Source organism: Ostrinia nubilalis, chromosome 4 (assembly GCF_963855985.1).
Source record: "Ostrinia nubilalis chromosome 4, ilOstNubi1.1, whole genome shotgun sequence".
NCBI classification, from domain to species: Eukaryota; Metazoa; Arthropoda; class Insecta; order Lepidoptera; family Crambidae; genus Ostrinia; species Ostrinia nubilalis.
In genome coordinates this window covers 9,825,928-9,853,362 of record NC_087091.1, presented here as the reverse complement: position 1 = coordinate 9,853,362, position 27,435 = coordinate 9,825,928, and the positions used below count along the sequence as shown (strand labels likewise).

The following is a 27,435-nucleotide window of genomic DNA, read 5'->3' as shown; positions in this document are numbered from 1 at the left end:
AACATTTCCATTTCCGAGGATGATGAGGATGAATCTGAAAAAGACGACTCGGATTTCGAGCTTTTCCTTCATCCGGGCCGACAGAAGTCAACCTTTCACCGTCACCACTCTTTACCCTTACACTCTGCATCACTTATATTTCCTATTTGCACATTTTAACTGTGTTTTATTCTTATTTTATACTTAAAAAACAAGAAGATAAAAATTTTTGCTGTGTAGGCGGCAAAAATCACAAACGCTATGAAATGTCAAGTTGACAGATCACCAATTTCCATAGAAAGTGGTGCCAGCTGGTGTATGAAGAAGGTAAACTAGATGATAAAGCAGAGACAATTGGTAAGTTTTCTTATACCATAGACTAAAATAAGGCAAAGATCATAGACAGCTCTCTCAACAGAACGCTGTGTTTTATTAAGGCACATAATAACTATGGGGTCTATTTGTCTAAATTTTAATGGGCTATTGCAAACATCAACACAACCCTCGAGAAGAGACATTGCCTGATATGAACATGAATTAAGATTGCTTGTTGTTATGATTGGTACATTTGAGAAGTAACCTTCGAATGCGTTTGCTACCTTATCATTGCATTTAATATACTTATTATCAATTTTTAATGCGAATGTGTCATCCCGAGATATAATTCTACAAGTTTCTTTATTAATACAATTCCAAGTAGCTTTAATTTTGTTGCCAGAGTTTTTAATTTTGTCACGTATGTAAATAGATTTTGCCATGGTACAAACTTGTTTAAAAACTTTTGAGTATTTTTTTACATATTCTATAAAGTCCGGGTCGCTACTATAGGCTTTTCTACCATATAATTCAAACATTTTTTTCCTACTAATATAAATACCTACTGTAGCCCAGTCACTGAATTTAGTTTTATTGTTTTTAATAATAATTGTTTTCTTAGGAAAAGTTTTATTGAACTCATTATTAAGGCTACTAAACCGTCATCATCAGCTAGTGGTCTATTTAAACTTTGGTAGTCGGCATTTTTGGGTTATTCTTGCATTTGAAAGCCAATAAATCTATCAAACTTTAACCCCACAATGCTCACACATATTAATCAAAACATTTAAGTTTTGTTATCTACTGCGATATTAAAAGTATGCCACTTCAATGTTAATTGATGAATATGAAAATATTTAGACAAATATTGATTGCAAACAGTGTCTTTGAGCACGTTGACCTCATGTATGGAGTTTGTCTTCTGTTATATTTTGTGACCTCATTAAGTAGGTGTGTTGTTTTTAAACCGGCATAAATTACTAGCGGAATATATATTATTATATTTTCTGAATAAGCGTGATCTGTTGGCAATATGGCTTGATAACTTTAGTAATGATAATGTATTTTTTGATGTTATTTGTTTAAGCGAAACCTTTATAAAAAGGGGGGAAGAAAAAAACGCTTACCTCAAAGGTTATTGTCTTGCTAGTTATTATTCGAGGCAAAAACAAAGACGAGGAGGAGTTGGCATATTTCTAAAAGTAGGTATACCGTATAAAGAAATAACCTTACCCAACAACCTAACAGCTGAATTTGAGTTTGAATGTTGTGGTATCGAATTACCAAAATTGAACTGCATTATAATTTGCTTATATCGAATACCCAACAGTAACCTACATCTGTTCTTTGACAAACTAAAAATACTCTTACACAAACTGTATAATAAGAAAAACATGGCAGATAAAAAAGTTATTATATTAGGGGATTTTAATATTGATGTCCTACAGAATAGTAATCACGCTACTGAACTGATACGTACACTTGAGGCGTACAATCTTAAATTGCACATTGATAAACCAACAAGAATAAAAAACTGTATAGACAACATTGCAAGTAATATACCAGATGCTAAAGGAGATGTTCACGACCTGGGTATCTCGGACCATACAGCTCAATCTTTAACTTTTACAGTAGAAAAAAAAGTAATCCAAGTCACAACTTATACTAGAACCAAGAGAGATTTTAGTGCGGAAAATCGAACGAAATTTAAAGAATGTTTATCATCTCTATCGTGGCACTCAGTGTATAATGCGGCCAATATAAATACAGCTTATGATGAATTTTTAGAGATAATTTCGTTGTTCTTTGAACTATGTTTTCCTAAAATTAGTAGGGAATTTAGTGCAAGAACCCCTCCACTTTGGTATAGAAGGCTCATTTTTGCAACAGTGGTTCTTTGGGTGCTCCTGAGTGGATTTCCGTCGGTAGACATCGGGAGCCCCCCCTGTGATAGCAGGGGAAGGGGGGGCAAGTTTCCTTCCGCCGCGCTTCACTTTAAGGCCCATATCTTCAAAACTATGGGTATTAGGGCAAGTGTGGTATCATTTTCGGATAATTAAAGGATGGCGAATTCATTTCTAGAACAAACTTTTTGCCTTTTCATACAAAAAATTAGAAATATTGAGTAAAATTCACAAAAACCAAAAAGTATTTTTTTAAATAAACGTCGTTTACTTTTAAACCACTGGAGATAATTTAATAAAAAAAATATAACATGAAAGCTACATTTATCAGGATTATAAAAATATAACATTGTATGGTACTTTTTTCGCAAAAAGTAGGTGAAAAAATTTTTTTCTTCAGGACACAGCGTGCGAATTTTATTGCGCATCGGAAAAAAATATTTATTTTATCCATGAATTCATACTATTTGGTTCATAAGCAAGCAAGGATTATTATTTTAGAATTTATTTAGAGTTGCTGGCACATCAATCTACCATAATTTGTATTTTTTCGTCAATTGATTTTGAACTCTATGTGTGAGACATAAGGTTGAAAATGGCTTAAATACATTTTAATATTGAAAATATCATAAGAAGGAAGTACTAAATAAAGAACTTTAATTTGTCTAAACGTCTTAATGATTATTATTATTTTAATTAACACTTTTATTTCTACATACTATTGTACCAGTGATTTAACGGAAAGGTAAGTGTGAGGAAAATGAGGTTTCACAATCATAGTACGGGAGATATTTTTAGCACAAAGGTTACGGCTGTGACCTTTTTAGTTGTTATTTTCAGACAGCACCAGCTTCTGCACTACTTCTTGCACTTACATCTCACCATTTCCAGGCAAGCCTCGGCAGCTACGGGCAAACCGGTCCATGTAGGCTCCATCTTGCTATCGGCTCTGGTCCACCTCCAACCAGTCGGGTAAAGGGAAGACTGAGTCGGTTGCTTGCAACTAATCCTATACGCGAACCCCTTGGATTGATCTAATAAGTAAGTGGATAGATCTTGAACAAGGGACGACTAGAAAAGAGGACCAAAATCCCAACAGAACAGCCTAATCTGGTTTACTGACAGCTCAAAGATGCAGTAGCGGCGTAGGGGGGGGGGGGGGGGGGGGGGGGGGGGCGGGCCGCCCCGGGTGCCAAGCATCAGAGGGTGACACATGTCGCACAGATTAGCACTCACTGGCGCATCTGCATAGCAAGTCTGCGGTCTATGTCATTGTCTTTCAATCTTGGAATCAGTAGGTAACCCCAAAATCGTGGGGGTTACCAGGGGGTGCCGTGGGACTTACGCCGCCACTGCAAAGATGGCATTGAACAGGAACGGGAACGGGAGTCTACTCAGTAGACTCCCGTTCCTGTAAACACTTCGAACATAGTAAACGCTTAAGGAGGTTTGCTACAGTGTTTCAAGCTGAATTCTACGCTATAATATGTGTGCAGTAAAGAACAGAGGTGTAAAAAACGCAATATTTACATCCTGATCCACAGCCAGGCAGCACTCAAACAAAAAGCCATCGCCTCAGTGAAGGTTGAGTCTAGAATTATTCTAGATGCAATCGTAAAGATGAACAAACTCGGAAGGCATGAAAGTGTCCCTGATGTGGGATACCTGGACATACACGGATCAAATGCAATGGGAGAGCCGACAGTCTAGCGAAACTAGGGTCAGAGGCGATACTTATTGGGTCAGAACTGATACTTACCTTTATCTAACGGCATACCTCATGGCCATAATATGGCCATATCCAAGAAGCACAGTGCTGAATGGGAAAGCTCCAACGATATAAGATAAGCATCTACAAATCATTCCTAAAGGGAAACACAGGGTCATGGAGAAAACTCATTAAGCGGAAATAAAAGGTACCTAAGCCCAAGCAATTACTGGTACGCAAACTGGGCATTATGGAACGAACCACATGTCCCACAAAATGGGCCTGACAACAGAAGACAGCTCTCGAGCATGTGGAATACATGTGGGGTTCATGAATCAATACTGTGAGGATGGGTCTGCTTGGGTCAGCATATCCGGCATCAGAAGACTTAGAAGGCTTTCACTCAGACGCTTAATTCACCTAATGAACAGGATTTTTTTGGATGATAGGGAATAAAAAATGGAGCATAAAGATCCTAATGGGTCGCTGTGGACTACGCTTAGACCTAGCTTAGCTTAGCTTAGGCCCTACATAAGATAACCCAGACAGCAGCAGCAGCTTTGTATCAGCCTTGGCTACTGGCAGTATATCAAGGGATTCGCGTATAGGATCAGGTGCAAGCAACCGACTCGAGTCTTCCCTTTACCCGACTGGTTGGGGGTGGACCAGAGTCGATAGCATGATAGCAGAGATGGAGCCTACATGGATCGGTTTGCCCGTAGCTGCCGAGGCTTGTCTGGAAATGGTGAGATGTAAGTGCAAGAAGTAGTGCAGAAGCTGGTGCTGTCTGAAAAAAACAACTAAAAAGGTCACAGCCGTAACCTTTGTGCTAAAAATATCTCCCGTACTATGATTGTGAAACCTCATTTTCCTCACACTTACCTTTCCGTTAAATCACTGGTACAATAGTATGTAGAAATAAAAGTGTTAATTAAAATAATAATAATCATTAAGACGTTTAGACAAATTAAAGTTCTTTATTTAGTGCTTCCTTCTTATGATATTTTCAATATTAAAATGTATTTAAGCTATTTTCAACCTTATGTCTCAAACATAGAGTTCAAAATCAATTGACGAAAAAATACAAATTATGGTAGATTGATGTGCCAGCAACTCTAAATAAATTCTAAAATAATAATCCTTGCTTGCTTATGAACCAAATAGTATGAATTCATGGATAAAATAAATATTTTTTTCCGATGCGCAATAAAATTCGCCCGCTGTGTCCTGAAGAAAAAATTTTTTTCACCTACTTTTTGCGAAAACAGTACCATACAATGTTATATTTTTATAATCCTGATAAATGTAGCTTTCAGGTTATATTTTTTTTATTAGATTATCTCCAGTGGTTTAAAAGTAAACGACGTTTATTTAAAAAAATACTTTTTGGTTTCTGTGAATTTTACTCAATATTTCTAATTTTTTGTATGAAAAGGCAAAAAGTTTGTTCTAGAAATGAATTCGCCATCCTTTAATTATCCGAAAATGTTACCACACTTGCCCTAATACCCATAGTTTTGAAGATATGGGCCTTAAAGTGAAGCGCGGCGGAAGGAAACCTGCCCCCCCCCCCTCCCCCTGCTATCACAGGGGGGGCTCCCGATGTCTACCGACGGAAATCCACTCAGGAGCACCCAAAGAACCACTGTTGCAAAAATGAGCCTTCTATACCAAAGTGGAGGGGTCTCCATACAAATCATTGCACTAAATTCCCTACTAAAATAGAAATTAAAATAAAATTAAGGAAAAATCGAGCCGTCTGGATTACAAAGGGTTTAAAAATATCTTGCAGAACAAACAGACGCCTTCGCTATAACTATTACCATAAAAAAACTGTTGACTATAAAAATAAATTTATACAATACAATAAAACGTTAAAAAGGTGTATTAATTACTCTATACAATCACAAAATAAAGAACATCTTAAAAAATCTAAAAATAAGTGCAAAGCTGCTTGGAATATAATTAAACATGACGAAAACTACTTAAATTATAATATTGACGAAATAAAAAATATGGATAAACTAATTAATGACCCTGAAGAAATTGCAATTTTATTTAATGACACTTTTGTTGACATGAATAATAAATCGAAATCTAATTCCTTTAATTTTTGTGACAGTTGTAAGATCTCAGATTCTATTCATAGCTGCATATTCCTTAATCCTTGTTGTGAAAGTGAAGTATTTAATTTAACAAAATCTTTGAATAATACAGCATCTGTAGGTGTTGATGAGATTACGACGGAATTGGTTAAATTGTGTATAACCGAACTTACTCCAATATTAACCCATTTAATAAATATGTCATTCGAAGAAGGAACATTTCCAAACGCCTTAAAATTATCGGTTGTCAAACCTATACACAAAAAAGGAGACAAGGCAGAAGTAGGTAATTACCGTCCTATAACTTTGATCCCGATATTTAGTAAAATATTTGAGAAAGCTATGTATAAAAGACTCACTGTTTTTACAAAAGCACCACGTCATAAAAGATAATCAAAATGGTTTTCAAAAAGGTAAATCAACAACCTTAGCTGCATTTAATTTGATCAAAACTATTACGGAAACAATTGATAAAGGAGATCATGTAGCGGTGGTACTGTTTGATATGACCAAAGCCTTTGATTATGTCTGCCATGAGAGACTTCTGCGGAAATGCGAGTCTTATGGCCTGAGAGGTCGTGCTCTGCAATGGCTAAGTAGTTACCTAGATGACCGACGACAGTATGTCGAAATATCCAAAGTCGATCAAAAATCTAAAAAACTAAAATACTTTAGATCATGTCCAAAGATAAATTCATACGGTGTACCTCAAGGAAGCATTTTAGGGCCACTTCTGTTTCTAATTTACATTAATGACCTGCCTAATGTAACTGAATTTCAAACAATATTATTTGCTGATGACATTTCGATTGTTATCACTTGCAATGACATTATTAATTATGAATTTGACATTAACAATACGGTAGACAAAGTTACAAAATGGCTCAGTTGTAATAACCTCTTTATTAATGTATCCAAGACTAAATTTATGCAATTCCATAACACGAAAAAAGTGCCTCCAAATATAAATCTATTCTGTGGAGGAGAAAGAGTTGAGAGGTCCTCATGCGCTTTGTTTTTAGGACTAACCTTAGATTCTAATTGCTCATGGAAATTGCAGGTAGAACAGTTGTGTACTAAAATAAATCGTTTTGTCTATGTTTTATATAGAATCAGAAAAACGAATGATCTAAAACTTTCCCTTCTTGCCTATCATGGATACGTTGCGTCGGTGCTACGTTATGGTATAGTAGTCTGGGGAAATTCAAGTGAAATCGAATCCTTGTTCATTATCCAAAAAAAATGCATTCGTGCAATGTGCAATTTAGACTCGTTGGACTCGTGTAAGCCCTGGTTCAGAAAGCTGAACCTATTAACTCTGCCATGCCTATACATTTATGAATTGGGATTATTTGTAAAAAAACATTCCTATTTTTTCACGACATATAGTCATAATAACCTATATATAGTAGAAGACATCCTAACAGGCTTAAATTTCCGGCTATAAAGTCTACCCTTTACAGTAAAAACTGTTTTATAATGGCCATTAAAGTTTTTAATAAAATTCCAGACTCTATCACTGACTTGCATGTAAACCAATTTAAAAAATGTCTTTATGAACGGTTAGTTGATAAATGTTTTTATACTGTCAAAGAATTTCTGAGTGATTGATTTGTGTACCTATAATGACTTCAATTTTTTAATTAATTTATTATTGTTATTAATATGTAGATTCTAATTTTGTAAAATTTGCATGCCTACCCTGGACAAAACATGTTGGACTTGACATTTTCTATCGACCATTTTGTTACCATGTTTCTGAGCAAATAAATGATTTATTATTTATTATTATTATACAATGTATTTATAATAACAATATTTAAACGCCCTTTTAGCTCGTGCTTTTATCGTTCTAGCTAAACAATAGTGAAAAAGGTATTGAACGTCTGAAAATTAACATGATGATGTTTTTTTCTGGCCCCAAAATTTTATCTAAGAGACTCCGCGACCGTTTCGACACATCGACATACAAAGTTTAGTTGTGCAAATTTCATTGTTGCAGTATGTTTAGGCCCAGATAATTTCTTAGTTCAACAGTTCCATGTTCAGCCAATGCAACATGTGAAATACATTCCAAGGTGACAAAATCTGTAGGCTCCACGTCACACGTGATATTTATTTTGCCAGATCGTGACGCAATGTTATATCTCGTTCCGCTTTGATTTTATTGAATTGTTCAGTTGAGCGCTAACCTTTTGAAACTGTATCACTGCGTGAAAACTCGCTCAATTCTTGATGATATCCGCCTACGCAAAACACACGAACAAAATGCCAGGGGTAATTTTGTTACACAGTAAACTGTTTGTAACGATTTTTATTCAAATACGTCACAGCAAGGGTTAAGACGTGACGTAGTATTTTTTCCATTAACTGGTTAGGCATCTTTGAAAATGTCAGCTACAGTGACGATTGCAGCTTTGATTGAAAGCAATCAATGTTAAAAGTATAATCATGTTATGTTACGGCCTTGCACATAAACCATTCGGTAAAATATTGAATCATCTGAATTGCATTTTCATGCGGCATTTGTAGTAATGGGGGTCGGAGTCATAATCTTAATAAATAAAGATGATTATTATCAGCGTAATGTCCACCTTCATCAGTTCACCGCTGACATGACTCTCTAATGCATGCCACGTGATATTCAGCTATTTTTTTGTTTTGAATCATTACTTTATCGTATTCGTTTCCAATCATCGTGATTATTTTAAATTTTTGGATTCAAATTTCCGATGTTTATAAATTCTATGATACCTACTCAAAGGAACAAAAACTAATTTCACTAACTTTCTCACTGCTGGTTTTATCATTTCAATTATGATATACCCACGGATAAACTATTTCTAAATCTTTTTTTTTTCTTTTATCACGCAGCTTCGAGTGCCCCTACGTCAAGTGCTGCGACCCCGCGACCTGAATGTGATCATCAACAAGCGTCACCTCAAGGTCGGCATCAAGGGCCAACCCTTCATCATCGATGGTGAACTAGACTCCGACGTCAAGATCGAGGAGTCGACCTGGGTGCTACAAGACGGGCGCAATCTGCTCGTCAATCTAGAAAAGGTGAAAAAACTGTCCTTGCTTCTAAAAATATCAACCACACCCTTCTTAACTACTTAACTACTAGGTTTAATGTGACTCTGACTGTTTATAATTATGCTTTTTTAATATTTAGGGTTCCGTATTTATGAACAACATTACCCATTAAACATTAACTTTTCTATCGGATTATTTTCAAAATATTGATTAGTCACACAATTTTAGTCGCATACTTATACAAAAAGTTATTACAAAAAACATTTTCAGAAATTATCTCTGTTCACCTTATAAATTGGGCCAAGTCCTGCCAAGGAGTGAAATAGCCTGTCAGTATCTGTGCTCTCGAACAAAAGATGCAAACAAGCATCTTTTAGACAAGCCAAAACTTTTTTAACGTGGCGCCAATTAATATACAGAACCCTAGAGGTACACGAATTTAACTCACTTAGCCAGTTTTTTTACCCACCCAAAGACTATTTTCCAGTTCATAAAACCAGTCTTGCCTGTATTCCTGTTTCGAAATGTCGTTCTTGTAACCTTCTCATTTTTCAATTAGCACTTCGAAATGTTCCAAAATAATTATCAAAATGACATAATATCTGACCATTTAATATGGAGTCTATTTTCGTTCGGAGTAGTTCGAACACAAACCTCAAGTGGTTTGAGTGTGGCGACGAAAATTAACGACATGCCATTGCATTCTTAACTACTGTAATTATTCTGCAGTGATAATTTCAATAGTTATGTTTTCGCCTTTATGGACCAATCAGTCAATATGTAATGTTAATTCTTCATTGAGATACGAAGTGTATGTTCACTCCGCATCTGGCCAATGTATGATTTGACTTTCTATTTAGTTCGCAACTTCAGCCAGACATTACCCAAATCCATAAATATGCATGCACATACAAGTCGTCCCTCATACAAACACTACGTGACGTACGAGACCACGTTGCTTATTGCAAATGAGACTTTTCTTGTCAAATGTCATAAATAAACCTTGTAACACTTTTCTGAAATAGCTTAGCACAATCATTTTAAGCGTAACTTTGTTATTACACGAAATGAAGTTCTTGTGGATACCTATTAAAGTTAATGATCAATTTACAGACGTTAACAATGTTGCTCGTTATCTTTACAGGTGAACAAAATGAATTGGTGGAGCAGGCTAGTCACAACGGACCCCGAGATATCTACTAGGAAAATCAATCCAGGTAAGGCTTTTCTTGGAATCTATTAGCACATTGTTGATATCACGTTCACACGCATCGATGAACTCTTAGAATACTATAATATGATTTCTGAATAAATATGTAAAGGCACCTAAAGTTATGCAGAAATTAAACAAAAGTTGTATTTGTAATTGCCTCGATTAATCACCTAGTCAGATCAAATATTGATTTAAGCTTAATTTGTTCAGAGCCATCGAAACTATCGGACTTGGATGGCGAGACCAGAGGGCTAGTCGAGAAAATGATGTACGATCAAAGACAGAAAGAAATGGGCCTGCCGACTAGCGACGAACAAAAGAAACAGGACGTGCTCAAAAAGTAAGTATTCCACACGTCTAGTTAATTATTCAAAAGTAAGTATTCTACCATCAGGTAGATTAGGATCCGTTAAGTTTTATATATTAATTGAAATTAAATAATATTTAAATTAGTATTTTATAAAATATCATCAAGTCATCAGCTTCGGCCTTTAAAAGAATGTCCTTGCAAAAAAAGAAGTCGCTCGACTCTGATGACGCACCTCGATACTGGCTAGCAATGAATTTGCATCACGCCGAATTCCTGATCGAACTATTATAGCACCGAAGACATGTGCCGGTATGCACGCGCTCCGTGTCATCCGAAGTCCGAAATTATCCAATCGTGTGCGTAAAGCCATCGAACACTCCCAATGACATGCGAGCAACGCGAATCACGTGCGCACGAGACAGTAGCTACTACCAAGGATACCCGAATGTGTTGCGTAAACGATGTTATTTAAAATAACATGTTATTAGTTACCTAAAGAAGTTAAAGAACCATGGAATATGAGAGCATGTGTTTCTGAAAATGACTGAAAAAGTTAAGCTTAGACCGCACTGTAGTATTGATGGGCGATCTGCGACAAGTGTGTAACGCTTGATCAGCTTAGGCCCAAGTTGTAAGGGAAGGAACTTCCCAAAAGATAAAAATTGCAGCTAACTCACTTTTAGCACACCTTTTTCGTATACTACGCCTTACTAGCTTGCATTCATTGTTCTCGTTCTGACAATATGTATGTGAATATGTCTTCCGTTGGCATTGTATGTAAAAAAAAGGCATTTGCTTGTCTCGTTTAGAAAACGAACTGCATGATAATGTGTATTAGAAGATAATAAGAATAAAATTATCGGCCAGAGCCACCTTTCACAGACCGCGAAAGATCAAACGACGCTAAAAAACCTGAAAGCGGTTCTTTTACTTATTTTCAATTTTTAATTTTCTATGAACTGGTGTATAAATATTAATCAATATGCAACCTTGACTCGGACTAAACTAAACATTATTGCCAACTACCTATGTGCCAAAATCTTGCACGCGTTTATCAATTGGTTATACTCATTCAACTTTACGGTTTATTGAGTTTGGTCATCAAATTGTTTTATTGCAATACTTGTTACGCCTTAATCGATTTTGTAACCCTCGAAAAAATAGGTGTTTATAGTTGTTAACACCTTGTTATTTATTGCAAATATCTATTATATTCTGAACGAGTTTGATTCTTTTGTAAAATGACACAATTTGTAATATTATGTCAATCATATTTATACAGGGTGTTAACAAGTGCGAGCCAAATATTATCTTCGACATGACACCTCGACCACAAGAAATAATTTTATTGTAGATCGAATATTAATTTAATTAGATAAACGAACTTACAAAAATACATATTCCTTTGCAGATTCATGGAGCAGCATCCTGAAATGGATTTCTCGAAGTGCAAATTCAATTAAAGTTACATTAATAAATTTTTAATTTTAAGTAAACTTTTAATTTTACAAGGTATTATTTGAGTTAACATTTAATAATCACTTGTGTTGAACATTCTCAATGCAATTATGTTTTCAGTACATTAATTGCGTTCCTGAGTATACTTTGGAGTCTGATCAAGTAGTATCCAATAATGATACTTGTAACTGTAATGCTTAATGATATAGTTGTGTAAGCATGATTGTATATCTTGCACTAATTGCACTGATGCAAACAGCATTTCCGTATGTTTTAATGTGAACGTATTAAATAAATGCGTAAAAACTGCACTTGTTTTTTTTTTTGTTGCCAGTAGGCAACTTTTTCAACACTGCGATAGCAGATTGGTGATGAGTTCTTATTGACGAGGAGCTGAGGTGAAAACCGACCTGTAAGAGTTTAATGCAAACGTATGTCAACCGCCCAGCAACCGCGCGATTATCGCTGTCTAGCCTGCAAGTGCTATGTAAAGTGTCGATGGTACTAGGAGTCTTTTAAGTTGTTGCATCCAAAATAATATTCAGTACCTCGTCGGACATGGGCGTCCCAGCTTCTGGCCTCTGACAAAATTAATAGATAAGTAACTAACGTTTGTTATTAAATTACTTTGCTCACAACATTACTGAGACATTATTAACTAAAAAAATGTAGATAATTCATTTACAGGGTGAAGTAGTAGGAAAGTTACATAATGGGGCGGGTGGATACTATTATAGTTCCAAAATACTATACTGTCCTATGCATGACATTGACAGTGGGGCGCCACCGTCAATACAGGATCGCTAGTTTCGATTTTTGCCATGTTGGAAACCATAATATAGTTGAACGATGGTAGCGCCCTCCTGTCATTGAGTTTGGCGGGACAGTTCAGCGTGGGTCATCTATACCACAGCCATTTCTCCGACAGTTTTCAATGAAAATCGCAAGTTCGACCACCAGTACCGACTTGCCAAAATGAAGAATGTTCACTAATTTTGTTTTTTAGCTTTCTGTATTCTCTGTTAAAAATAAAAAATACACGTGAAAGAATTATTTCGATACGTCAATTAGTTTCCAAGATATTGAATTTTAAAAGAGCGGGCGGCGGCCGGCCCGCCATTTTATGCGCGTGACGTCATATTACAGTGACTGGCTCATATTTGTATGGACGGAATCTTGCAAGCTGAATAAAGACCCACTTCCAGGCAACCGATTAAGCTAAAATTTCGCAAACACATGTGATTTGGATGACCATGCAATATTATGATGACATGGAGCTGATCTGATGATGGAGCTGAAAGGTGGCCATAGGAACTCTATAATAAAACGACTTTAATGCATCGAGTTTGGGCTCGTTCGTTTTGTATTGATGAGTATTTTAATTCTATATAGTAATCAGGGTCTAATGATGGAGCTTGAAGGTAATTCACAATAAAACGACACAATCGCATCAAGTTTGGGTTTGGTTCAATTTTAATTTCTGTGATGGGTCTGGGTGTTAATATGTATAATAAGTTTGTATTTACAAAAAAAAATTAATTTAAGTATGTTTATTATCCGTTTTCTAGTGAGCGGACACTGTGAATGTACGTCATGCGGGGTCACGTGACCGTCGGCGGGACTCAATATTTAAGCGAACTTTGAATGCCTATAAAATCATAACTACTGGGTATTTCTCTTCTGTCTATATTCTCCAAATTATTGGAAAAGCTAGTAAACAAACGAATTGTCAATTACTTAGAAGACAATAATTTCATTCCTGAAAGACAGTTCGGTTTTAGACGAGGAAAATCTACAGAAGACGCTGTACTGTTATTAAGCAACACGGTGTCTGCGGCTTTGGATGAGAACAGGTCATGCCTTGGTGTGTTCCTGGACCTCGCCAAGGCCTTCGACACCGTGTCCATACCAATTCTTTTACAAAAGCTGAACTGCTTAGGCATCAGGGGAATACCTTATGACTGGTTTTGTAGTTATCTTTCGGAGCGTTCGCAGTGCATTCGGGTTGGCATGGACTTCAGTGATTACCTCCCGGTAGAATTCGGAGTTCCTCAAGGAAGCATCTTAGGTCCGACGTTATTTATAATTTACATGAGCGACCTCTTGGACCTTCCTTTAGACAGAGCTGACATTATATGTTACGCTGACGACACAGTCATCCTCTTCCAGGGTTCGTCCTGGACAGAAGTATACAAAACAGCAGAGGAAGGTATGACGGTGGTTGCCGACTGGCTTTGTAAAAATTTACTGACTCTTAACGTTACCAAAACTAATTATATAGCATTTTTTAAGACAATAGCATCGCAACCTCCACAATCCATAGTACTAAAATTGCACACCTGTAACATAGCTTCACAAGTAGAATCAACAGTTTGTAAATGTCAATTAATAAAAAGGTCCGATAGCATGAAATATCTTGGTGTCATACTTGATGAAAACTTATCATACAAAAAACATATTGATTATCCTGAAAGTATGCCCTCACGATAGTGAGGCTTCGGTATAATTTGTTAGTCTCACGATAGTGAGTGTTATACTATTTAGTTAATTTATTTAATGAAAACTACTAATTTATGAGCACATAAGTATTCATTTGGTAAGAGACCCCTATAAATAAAGAGTAAGCTATAATTTAACAAGCAATTAAACCTCTTTTAGCAAATTGTCTTACAAAAATCGAATTAATTAAAAAATATCCACCTTTTGACCAGTGAACGTTTGGGTTGGGTTAATAACATAAATATATCTGTTATTAACCCTATAGAAAATGGGTTAACCCTAACCGAAATATACCGTATAATTTCGGTTTTCTTATCAATCGGTTAATGTTAACATTGATCACAAAATTAAATATGTTAACAGAAAAAATATGTTACAGTTTTACATGCGGTTAACCCTAACCGAATTATAAAGGTAGGTAGGTACCTTCATTTGCCTTTCCACCGCGCGAAATGTACTATGCGCTCTACGGCCATACAAGTTACAACCGATCGCCGCGCGGGCGGCGCGTCTCGTTTGATCATCGCACGTGTCTCTTTCACTTCTATGAGGCGTAATGAAACAAATATACTTTTTACATTTGCCGCTTATTTTATTATTTGTTTGTTTACTCATGCCAATCATCAATTCATCATTGTGCTCGCCTCGGCGCTTCAGCGTGGATTGATTGAAGTGTGAAAAAAACATTACGAAAAGAAACTGTGAATGTGAAATAGTTAACTAATAAATTATTATACTGGAACATTAGTGTTATATTGTATAATTATGCCGCGTAAGGCAACAAATGCTGTCCACAGACATTTTGAGTGGCGGAGCATTCAAGTATTACGTAACGCAATTTGGTCTCGTAAAACGTTACGATGCGTTACAGGGGCGGGAGGGGGACTTTCTTACAAGACATTACGTAACATTGTTTCTTTTTTTAAACAAAAATTTAGGGAATTAAAACTCCCAAATTGGCAACCCTTTTCTTTTACGTTTTACGGGGAATCCTTCGTTTGTATTATAGTCTGGTCGTCATTTTTCATTTGTTTGGCTCGACGAAGACGAAGTTGATGCAAGTGGCTTGACAATTCCAGAACCGTCTTCGTCTGCACTCCGGGTGCCAGTGATGAAAGAATCTGAGTGGCTAGCAAACCCGTGGACAGAGGAGCGTTAATTTCAATCGAATTGTTTTTATAGACCTACTTAGATACTTGGTTAATAGTTGATTATTTTGTAATTTTGTTAAGAATACGATTTTATTTCGAGTAAAATGTTTAATTTCAGTTGGGTTTCTGTTTATAATTGCATTCCCAAAGGTTAAAATAAACATGTTATGTATTTTAAGAGTTTATTAGTAAAAAAAAAAAGCTAAAATAGGATAGGAATGACGGAGAAAAACAATTGTGTGTGTGTAAAGCCAAAAATTTATAGAAAAACTAGCGGCCGCCCGCGACTTCGTACGCGTGGATCCCGTTTTACCCCCTTCATCTGTCTTACGCGATTTAGATTTTTTCATACAAATGTTTTTTCCCGCTAACTCCCGTTCCCGTGGGAATTTTGCAATATCCTGTTGTAACTAAGCTTTAAGTTTACTAAGGTACCTGCAAGCCAAATTTCAAGCGTCTAATTGAAGCGGTTTAGATTTTTCATACAAAAGGATTTTCCCGCTAATTCCCGTTCCCGTGGGAATTCCTAAGTATACTATAACCCGCCCAGGAGTATGAAGAATAATTGTACCAAGTTTCGTTAAAATCCGTCGAGTAGTTTTTGTTTCTATAAGGAACATACAGACAGACAGACAAAAATTTTACTGATTGCATTTTTAGCATCAGTATCGATCACTAATCACCCCCTGATAGTTATTTTGAAAATACAGTGTGAGTCACGTTAAAGTGTACATATGAAAATAGATGAAACTAGACCTATTTTTATCGACAAAAAAGGGGTTATTATTTTGATTTTTTTTTAAATTTATTATAGATTTTTTTTTCTTCCAATTACTTATTTTAAGGAAAACGTAATAACTTTTAAACTAAGCGGTATATCCTGATAAAATAAAAACAGTAATAATGCTAAACTAGCGGCCGCCCGCGACTTCGTACGCGTGGATCCCGTTTGGCCGAACTTGCGGCATGCCTGGTGAAAGACGGACATCAGCTGTTGCAGGCCTTCTGAGGATTCTGCTAGAAAGCACAAATCATCAGCATACATGATCTCAGTGATCAGTGCATACGAGACTTTAGTGCGCGCCTTAAGTCTGGCTAAGTTGAACAGGCTGCCATCTGTGCGAAAACGGATGCGGACTCCCTCAGAAACAGTTTGAAGAACCTCTTTGACTACCACCGCAAAGTATAGAGCAAACAGTGTGGGCGCTAGCACACACCCTTGTTTCACCCCACAGGTAACGGGGAAGAAATCTGACTGTTCGCCGTCTACGACGACGCAGCACTGCATATCGTCGTGAAGGAGTCTTAGAAGTCTCACATACTTTCCCGTGCACCCTAATTTTACCAGCACCATCCAGAGAGCTTCACGAGGCACACTATCGAACGCTTTCTCCAAGTCAACAAAGCAGAGATATAGCTGACGACCCTGCTCTCTGCTTTTTTCCTGTAATTGACGCACGGAGAAGATAGCTTCACAGGTACCTCGGTCAGGTCGGAAGCCAAACTGGGTTTCGGGCAGGATCCGTTCTGACAAATCCTTTAGGCGGTTTAAAAGGACTCTGGCAAAGGCCTTTCCAGGGGATGACAGAAGCGAAATACCACGGTAAGAGTTGCAGTCGGAACGGTCCCCTTTGTTCTTGTACAGGGCACTGATGCGAGATACTTTAAAGCTTTCGGGTACTCGCTCTTCCTCCCACATGCGAACAAATAGTTCCCAAACCAACTTATGCAACTCCTCACCCCCGCACTTGAGCAGCTCTCCCGGTATAAGGTCAATGCCAACCGCCCGCTTGTTTTGCTGCTGCCTGATGGCAGTGACAACCTCCCCACAAGTCAGGGGCTCATCCAACTCAGTGGCTAGAGGGAGTTGAGGCATTAAGCTGATATTATTAAGATCAGTTGATCGATCTACGTTGAGCAAAGTATTGAAGTGTTCGGCCCAACGCCTTAGTACATCTTCCTTACTTGTCAGTAATTGCGTACCGTCTACAGACCTCAAGGGTACTTTTGCCCGATATGGTGTACCAATCAGCTTACGTACCTCGCAGTAGAACTCCCCAAGTTGGTTTGTGTCAGCGAGCCACTGCATGTGACAAGCTTTGTCCCGCCACCACTTGTCTTTTATTTGTCGAGACAGCCTACGCAGTTTAAAGTCACTTTCTTTGACTACCGCGACACTTCCACCTCGTCTTCTATGCTTTTGCAAGAGATTTCGATGTTTGTCGAGTGCTGCCCTGAGAACCCCATCGTTCTCATCTAACCAGTCTTCATTACGTCGGTATTTCATACCCAAGGCAACGGAAGCGGTTTCCAAGAGATGAGATGACAAACATCCCCAAGCAGCACTGACATCATCTGTCTCTTTGACTGGCAATAGCTTCTTGGACAAGGCTTCAGCATATTTCTCCCCGGCCTCGCGATCATTCAGCCTATCCACGTTTATCAGCACAGGCTGTTTCGTTGCGGACCTACGTGGTCGGCGGAGGCAGAGTCGCAGCTTAGTGAATGTAGGAATAAATTAAAGGTAATTTATGCGATTTACTAACCTAAGTACTTGTAATAAAATAAAAAATTATAATATCACGCATGGAATTTATTCCTCTTTTTTTCTGTTTGCGCTACAAGCTTTCGAAATTCTTTGAACCAAGCATATAATTATTTTTTTCGTTTTAGTACAACTGCATTTCAGGATAAAGCTTGTTTTTAAAAAAGTTTTTTTTTATTATAATTATTTTATTTTACACTTTTTAGTTGTATCTCAATCTCTGGATGATTATTTAGCACCAAAGTGCCCCAGAAGTCGAATCCAACGAACCCAAACTCGATAAGATTCCGCCGTTTCGTTTAGGAGTTCCTATGGCCACCTCCTGACTCCATCAGCAGGACCCTGGACATCATCTAGCACCCATTCTTTTTTCATTGTACGTCAATGACAACCCCAAATATTCGAATACTGATTTAGCCCTCTTTGCGGACGACACCGCACTCTACAAGTCCGGACGTAATCGGAATTACGTCATCTTGGCGCTCCAACGCGCAGTCACACAATTAGGCGAATGGTTCAGGTAGTGGCGTATCGCGGTAAATCCCGAAAAGAGTGCAGCAGTGTCGTCAAACGTCGTCGTTGCAAACGTCCTCCGGTTCGCACTCGTCCTAATGTCCCCACCCATCTCACCTTATTTGACCAAACTATTCCTTGGAAGAGTGAGGCCAAGTACAGTCGCGGAATGAAAAGGTTCGTCACCTTAGTGTCGGTTTTCGCTTGCACTAGAGTCAAACCTGCCAACATAACCGTGCAAGAAACAGTGCTGCTAACATTTAAATAAATAGGTATGACGTTTGCTAACGAATAAGGTTTTGCTTGTTTATTTTTCTATCCCATCAGTGCAATGTTACAAAATATAGTTTTTTTTATTTAATAGATAATGGCAGGTTGAACCAACAAAAAGGTTTTAGTTTATCAATCATAATAATCTTCTTGACAAGTTTAATCGTCAAACAACTTTGATCTGAATAATTTTGAACTTTACTGGCGAACAGTTAAAGATTATTTTCTCTAACTCGAGATTATTCTGTAACATAGTTTCAAAAGGTAATATGTGCTCGTGATTCGTTGAAGGAATCAATTTGAAAACTGACGAACCTTTTCATTCCGTGACTGTACTTAGGTGTCACCCTCGACCAGAGATTATCGTTCGCTCCGCACCTCAGACGCGTCTTGAGCTTTTCATTTTGGACGGTACAGACATGTACCGTGCCTGTTCTCCCCAATCCGTCCCCCGGACACGGCCTGAGCCGAGGTCCGAGCCTACCGGGGCGCCCTCAGGCCGCGTCCGTAGTCCCCCTCGATCGGGCCCACTAAAGTGAGCCCACCGCAGGCTGGACTTTGGTCCAACACCGCGGTGGGCGACTCTCTAGTTGGGTTCGCCACTGATCGGGCGCCTTATGCGCTCGATACGGCCCGATCGCGAACGTCGGTCTGCGACCTACGCGGACGAGCCTGGGCTTCGCTTCGCGGAGCCCACACTCGGCCTCGTCGACACACGCACCGACGATCGCCAAACGGTTAGAGTACCTTCTGTACTCGCCACTCTGCCCGGTGTAGCTGGAAAAGCTCTCCATGCAACCAGCGCGCGTACCTTCAAAAAAAATCATCTAGCACTAAACTGCTTGAAAAGGCAAATCCAACGAACCCAAACTCGATGAGTTTCTGCCTTTTCGTTTAGGATTTCCTATGGCCACCTCCCAAATCCATCATCAGGACCCTGGACATCATCTAGCACTAAACTGCTCGAAAAGACAAATCCAACGAACCCAAACTCGATGAGTTTCTGCCGTTTCGTTTAGGAGTTTCTATGGCCCCCTCCCTAATCCATCATAAGGACCCTGGAGATCATCTAGCACTAAACTGCTCAAAAAGACAAATCCAACGAACCCAAACTCGATGCGATTCCGCCTTTTCGTTTAGGAGTTCCTATGGCCACCTCCGGACTCCATCATCAGGATAATAATTCGCATAGAGCTGAAAATTTGTGTGAATGTTGAGAACACCATCATTAATGAAATGTCAAAAATCCCCAACGATCCGTCATTTAAAAAAAAAGTTTTCGAGGTCCCAAGTTTTTTGCATTTTTTGGCCAAGTAGTAAACTTATCATTAAAATAGATAAGAAATAATACTAGATCAAAAAATTCTCTATTAAAATTGTCTTTACCCCTTTTTCTTAAGAGTCACCGATTATGAGGTAGAACGATTCAAAACAGCACAAACGCCGGCGCCCGGCAGTAGTCAACATCAAATGCACCGCGAATCGAAAACTAAGCGAGCGGGTAAAGAGGCCGCCTACTATTTTCATCTCTTTTTCGCGTTAACGTTTGATTGCATATAACAAATAATTCAAAACAAAAAAACTTTATTATGTTCATATTCGAAGGAGCCAATTTTATAAAAAAACAATAATTATAAACTAAAGCAAAGGAACCGTACAGATTTTTTATTTCAAACGTTGGCTCACAGATTTTGTCTCACTCTGTTACTTGTTCGTAACATTTAAAACCGAAATACATATCGGTTTAATTTGGTATACAGTTTTAATCGGTAACCGTTTTATTTCGGTTTTGGGACCGTTTAATTAACCTATTGAAAGTGTTAACAGTATTAACACGTAACCGCATCAAAAGGTTTCCAAATGAATCTGTAACCGTTTATACCGGTTATCCTTATAAATCGGTTTTCCGTTCACTGCTTTTGACAAACTTGCAAAGTAAAAACCTTTATTAGTTTGGTTGGTACCAATATGAGGTCCGAGATGATTATTAAGAGATTGTAAAATAGAACAAAATTACTTTATAATTAATAATAAAGAAATAAATGTCATTTTTATGGCTTAAGATGATATGACTGGAAACAGCTTTTTTGCGAGAAAGGCACAGGTAAACATCTCACTTAGCACATTTAATTTTTGACCAGCTAGAACATCCTTCCAACATGTAACACCTCGGTGCTTTTTAGCCAGGTAATCGTTCTCATCTGTGTTATCATTTGCCTTCTGACCTTAAAAGTCTATATTATATTGTTTATGGATGTCGAGTCGTTTAGTACATTTTCGACACGATGCTCTTTATTAGGATATCTGTTTAAAGCCTCAGCTATGCTGAAACGAAAATCTAGTAATGCTAAAATGTCTTTTTTTGAATAACTATGAGCTGTGCAATCAATTTTCTAAAGCCGCCGCGAATTAACAACTGCCAGGTACAAAATTTAAACTAGAACTTTCAAACCCTATTATCTTGTAATACAGGTTTGGTGACATTCCATTTGTTAGTCCAGAATATCTACATCACTCATATCGTTCAACGATTGAATAATAAGATGGACCTCTTTGCAGGTATATTGATCCTTTATTTATCATGGGTTCCACCTTCCAAAGCGGTTGTCTTGTTCTGTTTCTGCTAGTTGGTCATGGTAAAATACATAAAGGGAATGTCGTGTGTGTACAAATCGGTTATGAACTATTTTGTTAGCAATAAGCCCCTATTTTTTATACTAGTGTGTCAGTACATATGTAAACATGGGTCCGGAAGGCATCTCATGAAAATATGTGCACCGAACACTATAGCAATTTCGATTCTAATAGTTTTTAATTCTTTATCGATTTAACGCATGTAGTGCAAGTTTGTACACCTAGCCATCTCTTTGTAAAATGTGTCATCAAAATAATACATTGAGATACTCAGTTGGAGTACGAATTCAATTTATTTGAATTTTCTTCCAAATTGACCCTGTATTTTGTTGCGGACGTGGCTTTTGTTTCAGCTTTTGCTTGCCACATAGTATTTTTAAAATGTCTGACCAGCCTTGCTGATTCATGTTCAGGGTCTACTTCGTCTCCTGAGCTTTCATATTTAGTATTCTACTCTTCAAAGTCCGTAAAAACCCGAAATTATGTTTCCTGGTCTTTTTAGTCATGAAAATCTTTAATTTCATAGTCGGTTGCGTTTCCAAATAATGCTACGATACATCCTTCATATTTAGGATGCACTAAAATAGAAAAACAACTAAACACTAAGCCATAATATCAACTATCAAATAAAATAGTTTTCAATCAACTACTGGAGGTTTGACCGACCAGCTACGATCGTGCGACTTAATTTTGTGGTAGTAATAATTATTAATTTATGCAATGAAATAACAATAAAAGTATTCCATTCGGATAATCACTGTTTTCGTAATAAAATAAAACTATAACACTTATCCGAAAACAACAATAACCACATAAAATCAATATTTACACTGGCCGCCTCTCGTTCCAAAAAATGCAGTCAACTTTAAGTCCGAGTAAACGAGCACTGACAGGTCCCAACACTAAATGAGCGGCACTGTGTGCGAGTAAATATCTCTCACGAGCGATCGCTGCCGATTGCGGCCGCAAAAACAAGTTTACATGGGCATGAGATTTTTTCAAAGTTACTCTCACGTACGTGTATCGTCGTGTGTAAAGGGATAATTGAACTCGAAAGAGCCCAACGTGCGGTATTAAGAGTGATGCTGCGCAAGCCTTTTAGATACCGAACAGACCAGCTGTACAAAGAGTGTAAAGTTCTTCGAATCCGTCAACTATATATTCTGCGCACCGCAATATCCATGCACAGCACCACTTTGAACTCTGACAAATATGAACTCTTAAACAAACAACGCGTATTCAAAGTTCCAACCCCAATCATTCACACTTCTTTTGTAAGACGCCAACCATTGTTCCTCTATCCCCACATCTATAACACCATTTGCCACCAAGTAGATATCAGAAACACAATTACTAGCAAAGCCAAACGGTTAATAGAATCCTGGCTTTTAGAACTGGACTACGACCAAACAGAAGAAATCATAAACGCGTCATACTAGCTAACTATTCTAAAACACACACACACACACACACCACACACAAACACACACACACACACACACACACACACACACACACATAATCGTTCGTTCTCACTACCATGTTGGATTATATAATTTTAAATAATACAATTTTTATGTTATTGTTATTAGTTTTTCCAAACCAAAGCTATGTCATGTCATTAATATTTGTTTAGAACAGTTTTATATATTTTAACACATTATAAATGTTAAGCCTAATTAACTAGTATAAACATGTCCGTCCTATTAAGACCGATGTCATTATTTTTAAGGTAATTGTTCGTATTGGCCGCTGCGATACAAGCTTTCCTGCTTAGTGCAGAGACCGCCAGAATAATTTGTACAATGTGACATCTTTTAGTAATAAATACTTTTTTACTTTTTACTTTTACTTTTACTTTTTTGAATGAAATAAAAACTAATGTATTTGTAAATGTAAAAGCTTAAGAGCGTTGTAGCAAAAAGTTGGCGTTCGAATTTTAGGTTTTTATTGCTTGACGTCGCGTAGTGAGTGCGCAAACTGCATTTATCTGTACAATTTCAACGCTGCGTCGACTAAACGATCTTAATCCGTATTTGTATCGTACCTAAGACAGTACATCATACATAATAATAAAGAAATAATGTATAATTTACCTATTTGATTTTTTCTCAGATCAGACTTTTAGCAAAATCAAGTTACGTAATTAATGTATTTTTTACACTAGTGAATCCCGCGACAAGTTTTTAATCTTTAAATTGAGTAAAGTAATAAATTGATGGGTTTGAAAGAATTTATGTTTTATTTTATTCTTTTTACAGCATCAAAAGCTTGTTTATGAAAAATATTTACTATTTAAATTTTACTTTTGACTTTTTAGTTTTTATGATGCGGGATGGAAAAATTAAAATTTATTCTGATTTTGTGACGTTTCCGCACATAAATATGGATAGGTTAAATAAATAGAATGAAATGTATGAAAACGAGCGTGCCATTTTTTAAACGTTATCTATAATATCTGTGTCCATCAAAGAGCTCGTAACTAAACATCGTAAGCGCCATTCAAATTATTATCTAAAAGTTAATAATAAATATTTAGTTTTTGTAAATCTAAACAAGTCAGGAAATCAAAGAGGTAAATACTGATATCATTGTGATTTTATAGAATTTATTATTATAAACCACGGTCGTATAATGCTAAACAATCAGAGGTAACTTTAAGATTTTTATCCATAGAGCAAAATTTATCTAATCGTGTTTTTAAATAGTTATCCCATTAGGTACACATGCGTTCTGTAATACAAACCCATCAAAAACAATACTTGTCAAAAAACCAAGTCTCACTACTCAGTTGTTCTACGGTAAAAAGTTGTGAGATCCATGTAATACTAAGTCCAGTCCAGTAAATCATTAACGTTTTACATAAATATATTGACTTGGCCATCGCATGAAAACACGTGTAAATTAAATTATTTAGTGCGAAATGAAACGAAATTTTGCATGCTGTGTAGACATGCAAAATTTCAGCTCAATGGGAAAACGGGAAGTAAGTAAATTTTAAGTTGCAAGATTTTACAACTCCAGATGTCAAAGAAAATAAAAGCTTGTAGATAGCTTTACAAAGAAAAGAAAGATTTATGAAGAAAATAAAAAGTACTGTCTACGATACATTTGTCAGGCCGTGTTGCACAGTCTTACTTTAACATTGACATCAAAATTTTGGATGTCAAAAATCTGTCTAACATAAAACATCGGTTATTGTCAGTTAGGGTCAAAGTTAGGTGGTGCATCTCAGCCAGCGTTGCCAGACGTCCCGATTTTTAAATCAAATTTAAATGTCCCGCGCGGGACAGGCTCTGTCCCGCTTTTCGGAGAGAGACACTCACTTCACCAGACCATAGTATTACCGTGACCAGACTATTGTTTGAAACGCCATATTATTCTAAAGAATAAAACTTCTTTAATTTCGATTTTTGTTTTTTTTGCTTTTTTTATTCTAAAGACGAATTTAACGATAGAGTAAATCTGATTTAAAATATTATTTTTTTGTTAAAATACATTTTCTATGGCCACTTTTGCAATCTATTGCCACGTAAACGTAATTTTAAGTCAAATAAAAAGATAAATATTTGAAAACCTTTGATTATATACGTTTTTTACCATGTCCCGCTTCTGACGGAAGAATCCCGCTATTTTCACTCAAAAAGTACCAAAGTCCCGACTTGGCGAAAAAAAAAACTGGCAACGCTGATCTCAGCCTTAGTGTATTTTAATTAAATTTAATACAAATAAGGATGACGAAAATAATCGATAAGTGATCTCACTCGAATATTTCTTATAGTAGGTATACAAGATGTCGAACAAATGGTTACTTACTGAAAAAGTGCTTCATGAGACCTAGCAAACGGCATCAATAATATGTTTAAGAACGAACTGAATCTATTCAAAAAACCTATATTTCCAGCTTTCATACATTTAATACAGTTACAAACAAACACGAAATCAATGGTTTCTGAGAATTCTGAGTGCCTTAATGCCGTCCCCTTTATCTGTTTATTTAGTATTTATTAATTAGTATCTCTTGATGATATTATAGCAAGTTAAACCTAAAATCATGTTTTCCGTAAATAATTTAAATAAGAATGCAATTTACGAGTTTGTTGTTTGATTATATATTACTCAATTAAAAAATTAAATTTAAAAAATTAACACTTCTAATATGGTAGGTATGGCTGGCGGCATACATTTAGTATGAAATTCGGAAACATTTAATTTTCGCATAGATCCAGTTTATTATTTGACCTATTTATTGTTATTGTTTTAAAGAGCTCATGAAGCACTTACAGGAACAGTAAACAGTTTCTCGATATCTTGTATAATTAAAAATCAAGTGAAATCACTTATCGTTTCCACCCTGTATCTATACTTTTAAAAATAAACTCATTTTATACGTTCATTTGTATATAAGTATCTACAATACAAATACCTAACCAACTTAGTTGACGTTTTATAAAACTATTTGTCTAAGTGTCATCGAGCGACCGCTGGTGGATTTGCCATTTACCTGACCTACCCCTTTATTACTAAACGTTTAATATCAGATGAATAGTTACGCACCAATTTCTTTCATTCCGTCGTCAGTAATTGAACTTTCGGAAAAACATGACGAAGCGTTGTGTGACCATACATACGCTATTCAACTTTTATTAGTAAGGAAGAGTATATTTTATGTTGGTAGAAACACAATAGCATAGACTAATGTTTTGACACCCTGTTAAAATTTTTATTAGTCATTTATTTTTTCCTGACCAAACAGATACCATAATAATATCTTTTATCTATTCTACCCATATTCTGTAAGTAAAATAATAAAAAGTTTGAAAAGAAAGAAATTACAAGTCCGATTTACCTAAACAAATAAATTAAAAATACTTGAGGATCAAAAGTACTCAAACATACTACAATTTACGAAAAAATCACGCGTGACGCATATACGTCAGTGGGCAGTCAACTGACATAGACCCGGCGTCTACGAGTGCCAAAGCACGACTGATTTATGCCATTTGATGCACCCGATTTTATAGTATTTTCAAATTAATTTTTCATTTGAAGATTGAAGATAGATATTTTTTCTTTTTCACACAATAATAGTACTATGTTTCTTCTTAAGTATAAAGTAGTTTATGTTGCCAAATGACTTTTAGATTATGAGATGTGACCTGTTTTCTTGCAGTAATTTTCTCGAATTTTGACTATCTTAGACATGATAAAAATGCATTTTAATGAATTAAACATCAAAATTTTCTTAATACACTTTCTTCTTCAGGTTATGCTTATTCTAATGAATACATTCTATCTTCTTACTTAGAAATAAATTTGTTGTAATATTAGTTCAAAGTTGTGCCTTCGCGAGTTACCTGGAAATCGGGCTTTCGAAATTCGCTGTTTTCGTAGGCAAAAATCCAATTTGAACGAGATTTTGTCAATAGACATTCCGTAAAAACGTATGATAATTACGATGATATAAGTCAAAAGAAGCTATAACAATAAATTATATGACTAAAATCATTTCGAAATCTGCCAAATTCTCGATTTCTGCATGAAAAATGTGACAACGCTCTTAACTGTAACATAGGTTTCAAGTGATTTTGCATACCTAGTAACATTCTCAATTATCGATATCGCTCATCGTCACCTATCAATCGATACTGTAATTCACAACACTAAAACGATTTCAGACAGCACAACAAAGACAGCATGCGGATTTCTAGATTACTATAGTCCGATTTTTAATTCGACGGAATTCTGACATCTGTCATTTTTTGACAATTCAGATGTAATGAGCCTTTTTGCTT

The 27,435-nt window shown here is 36.6% G+C and overlaps 2 protein-coding genes across 2 annotated transcripts in view; both read left to right on the top strand.

Moving 5' to 3' along the window:
• Window positions 1-12,336, top strand: part of LOC135088667 (nuclear migration protein nudC) — a 61,709-nt gene extending 49,373 nt beyond the window's left edge. Inside the window, exons 5-8 of the mRNA XM_063983601.1 lie at window positions 8,886-9,074; window positions 10,192-10,264; window positions 10,471-10,600; window positions 11,982-12,336. Coding sequence (XP_063839671.1) covers window positions 8,886-9,074; window positions 10,192-10,264; window positions 10,471-10,600; window positions 11,982-12,033 — 444 coding nt within the window. The 3' untranslated portion in view covers window positions 12,034-12,336. The remainder of the gene's footprint in view (window positions 1-8,885; window positions 9,075-10,191; window positions 10,265-10,470; window positions 10,601-11,981) is intronic.
• The window catches only part of LOC135088665 (glutamine synthetase 2 cytoplasmic-like), a 229,556-nt gene that overhangs the window by 39,884 nt on the left and 162,237 nt on the right, over window positions 1-27,435 (top strand). The window lies entirely within an intron of this gene.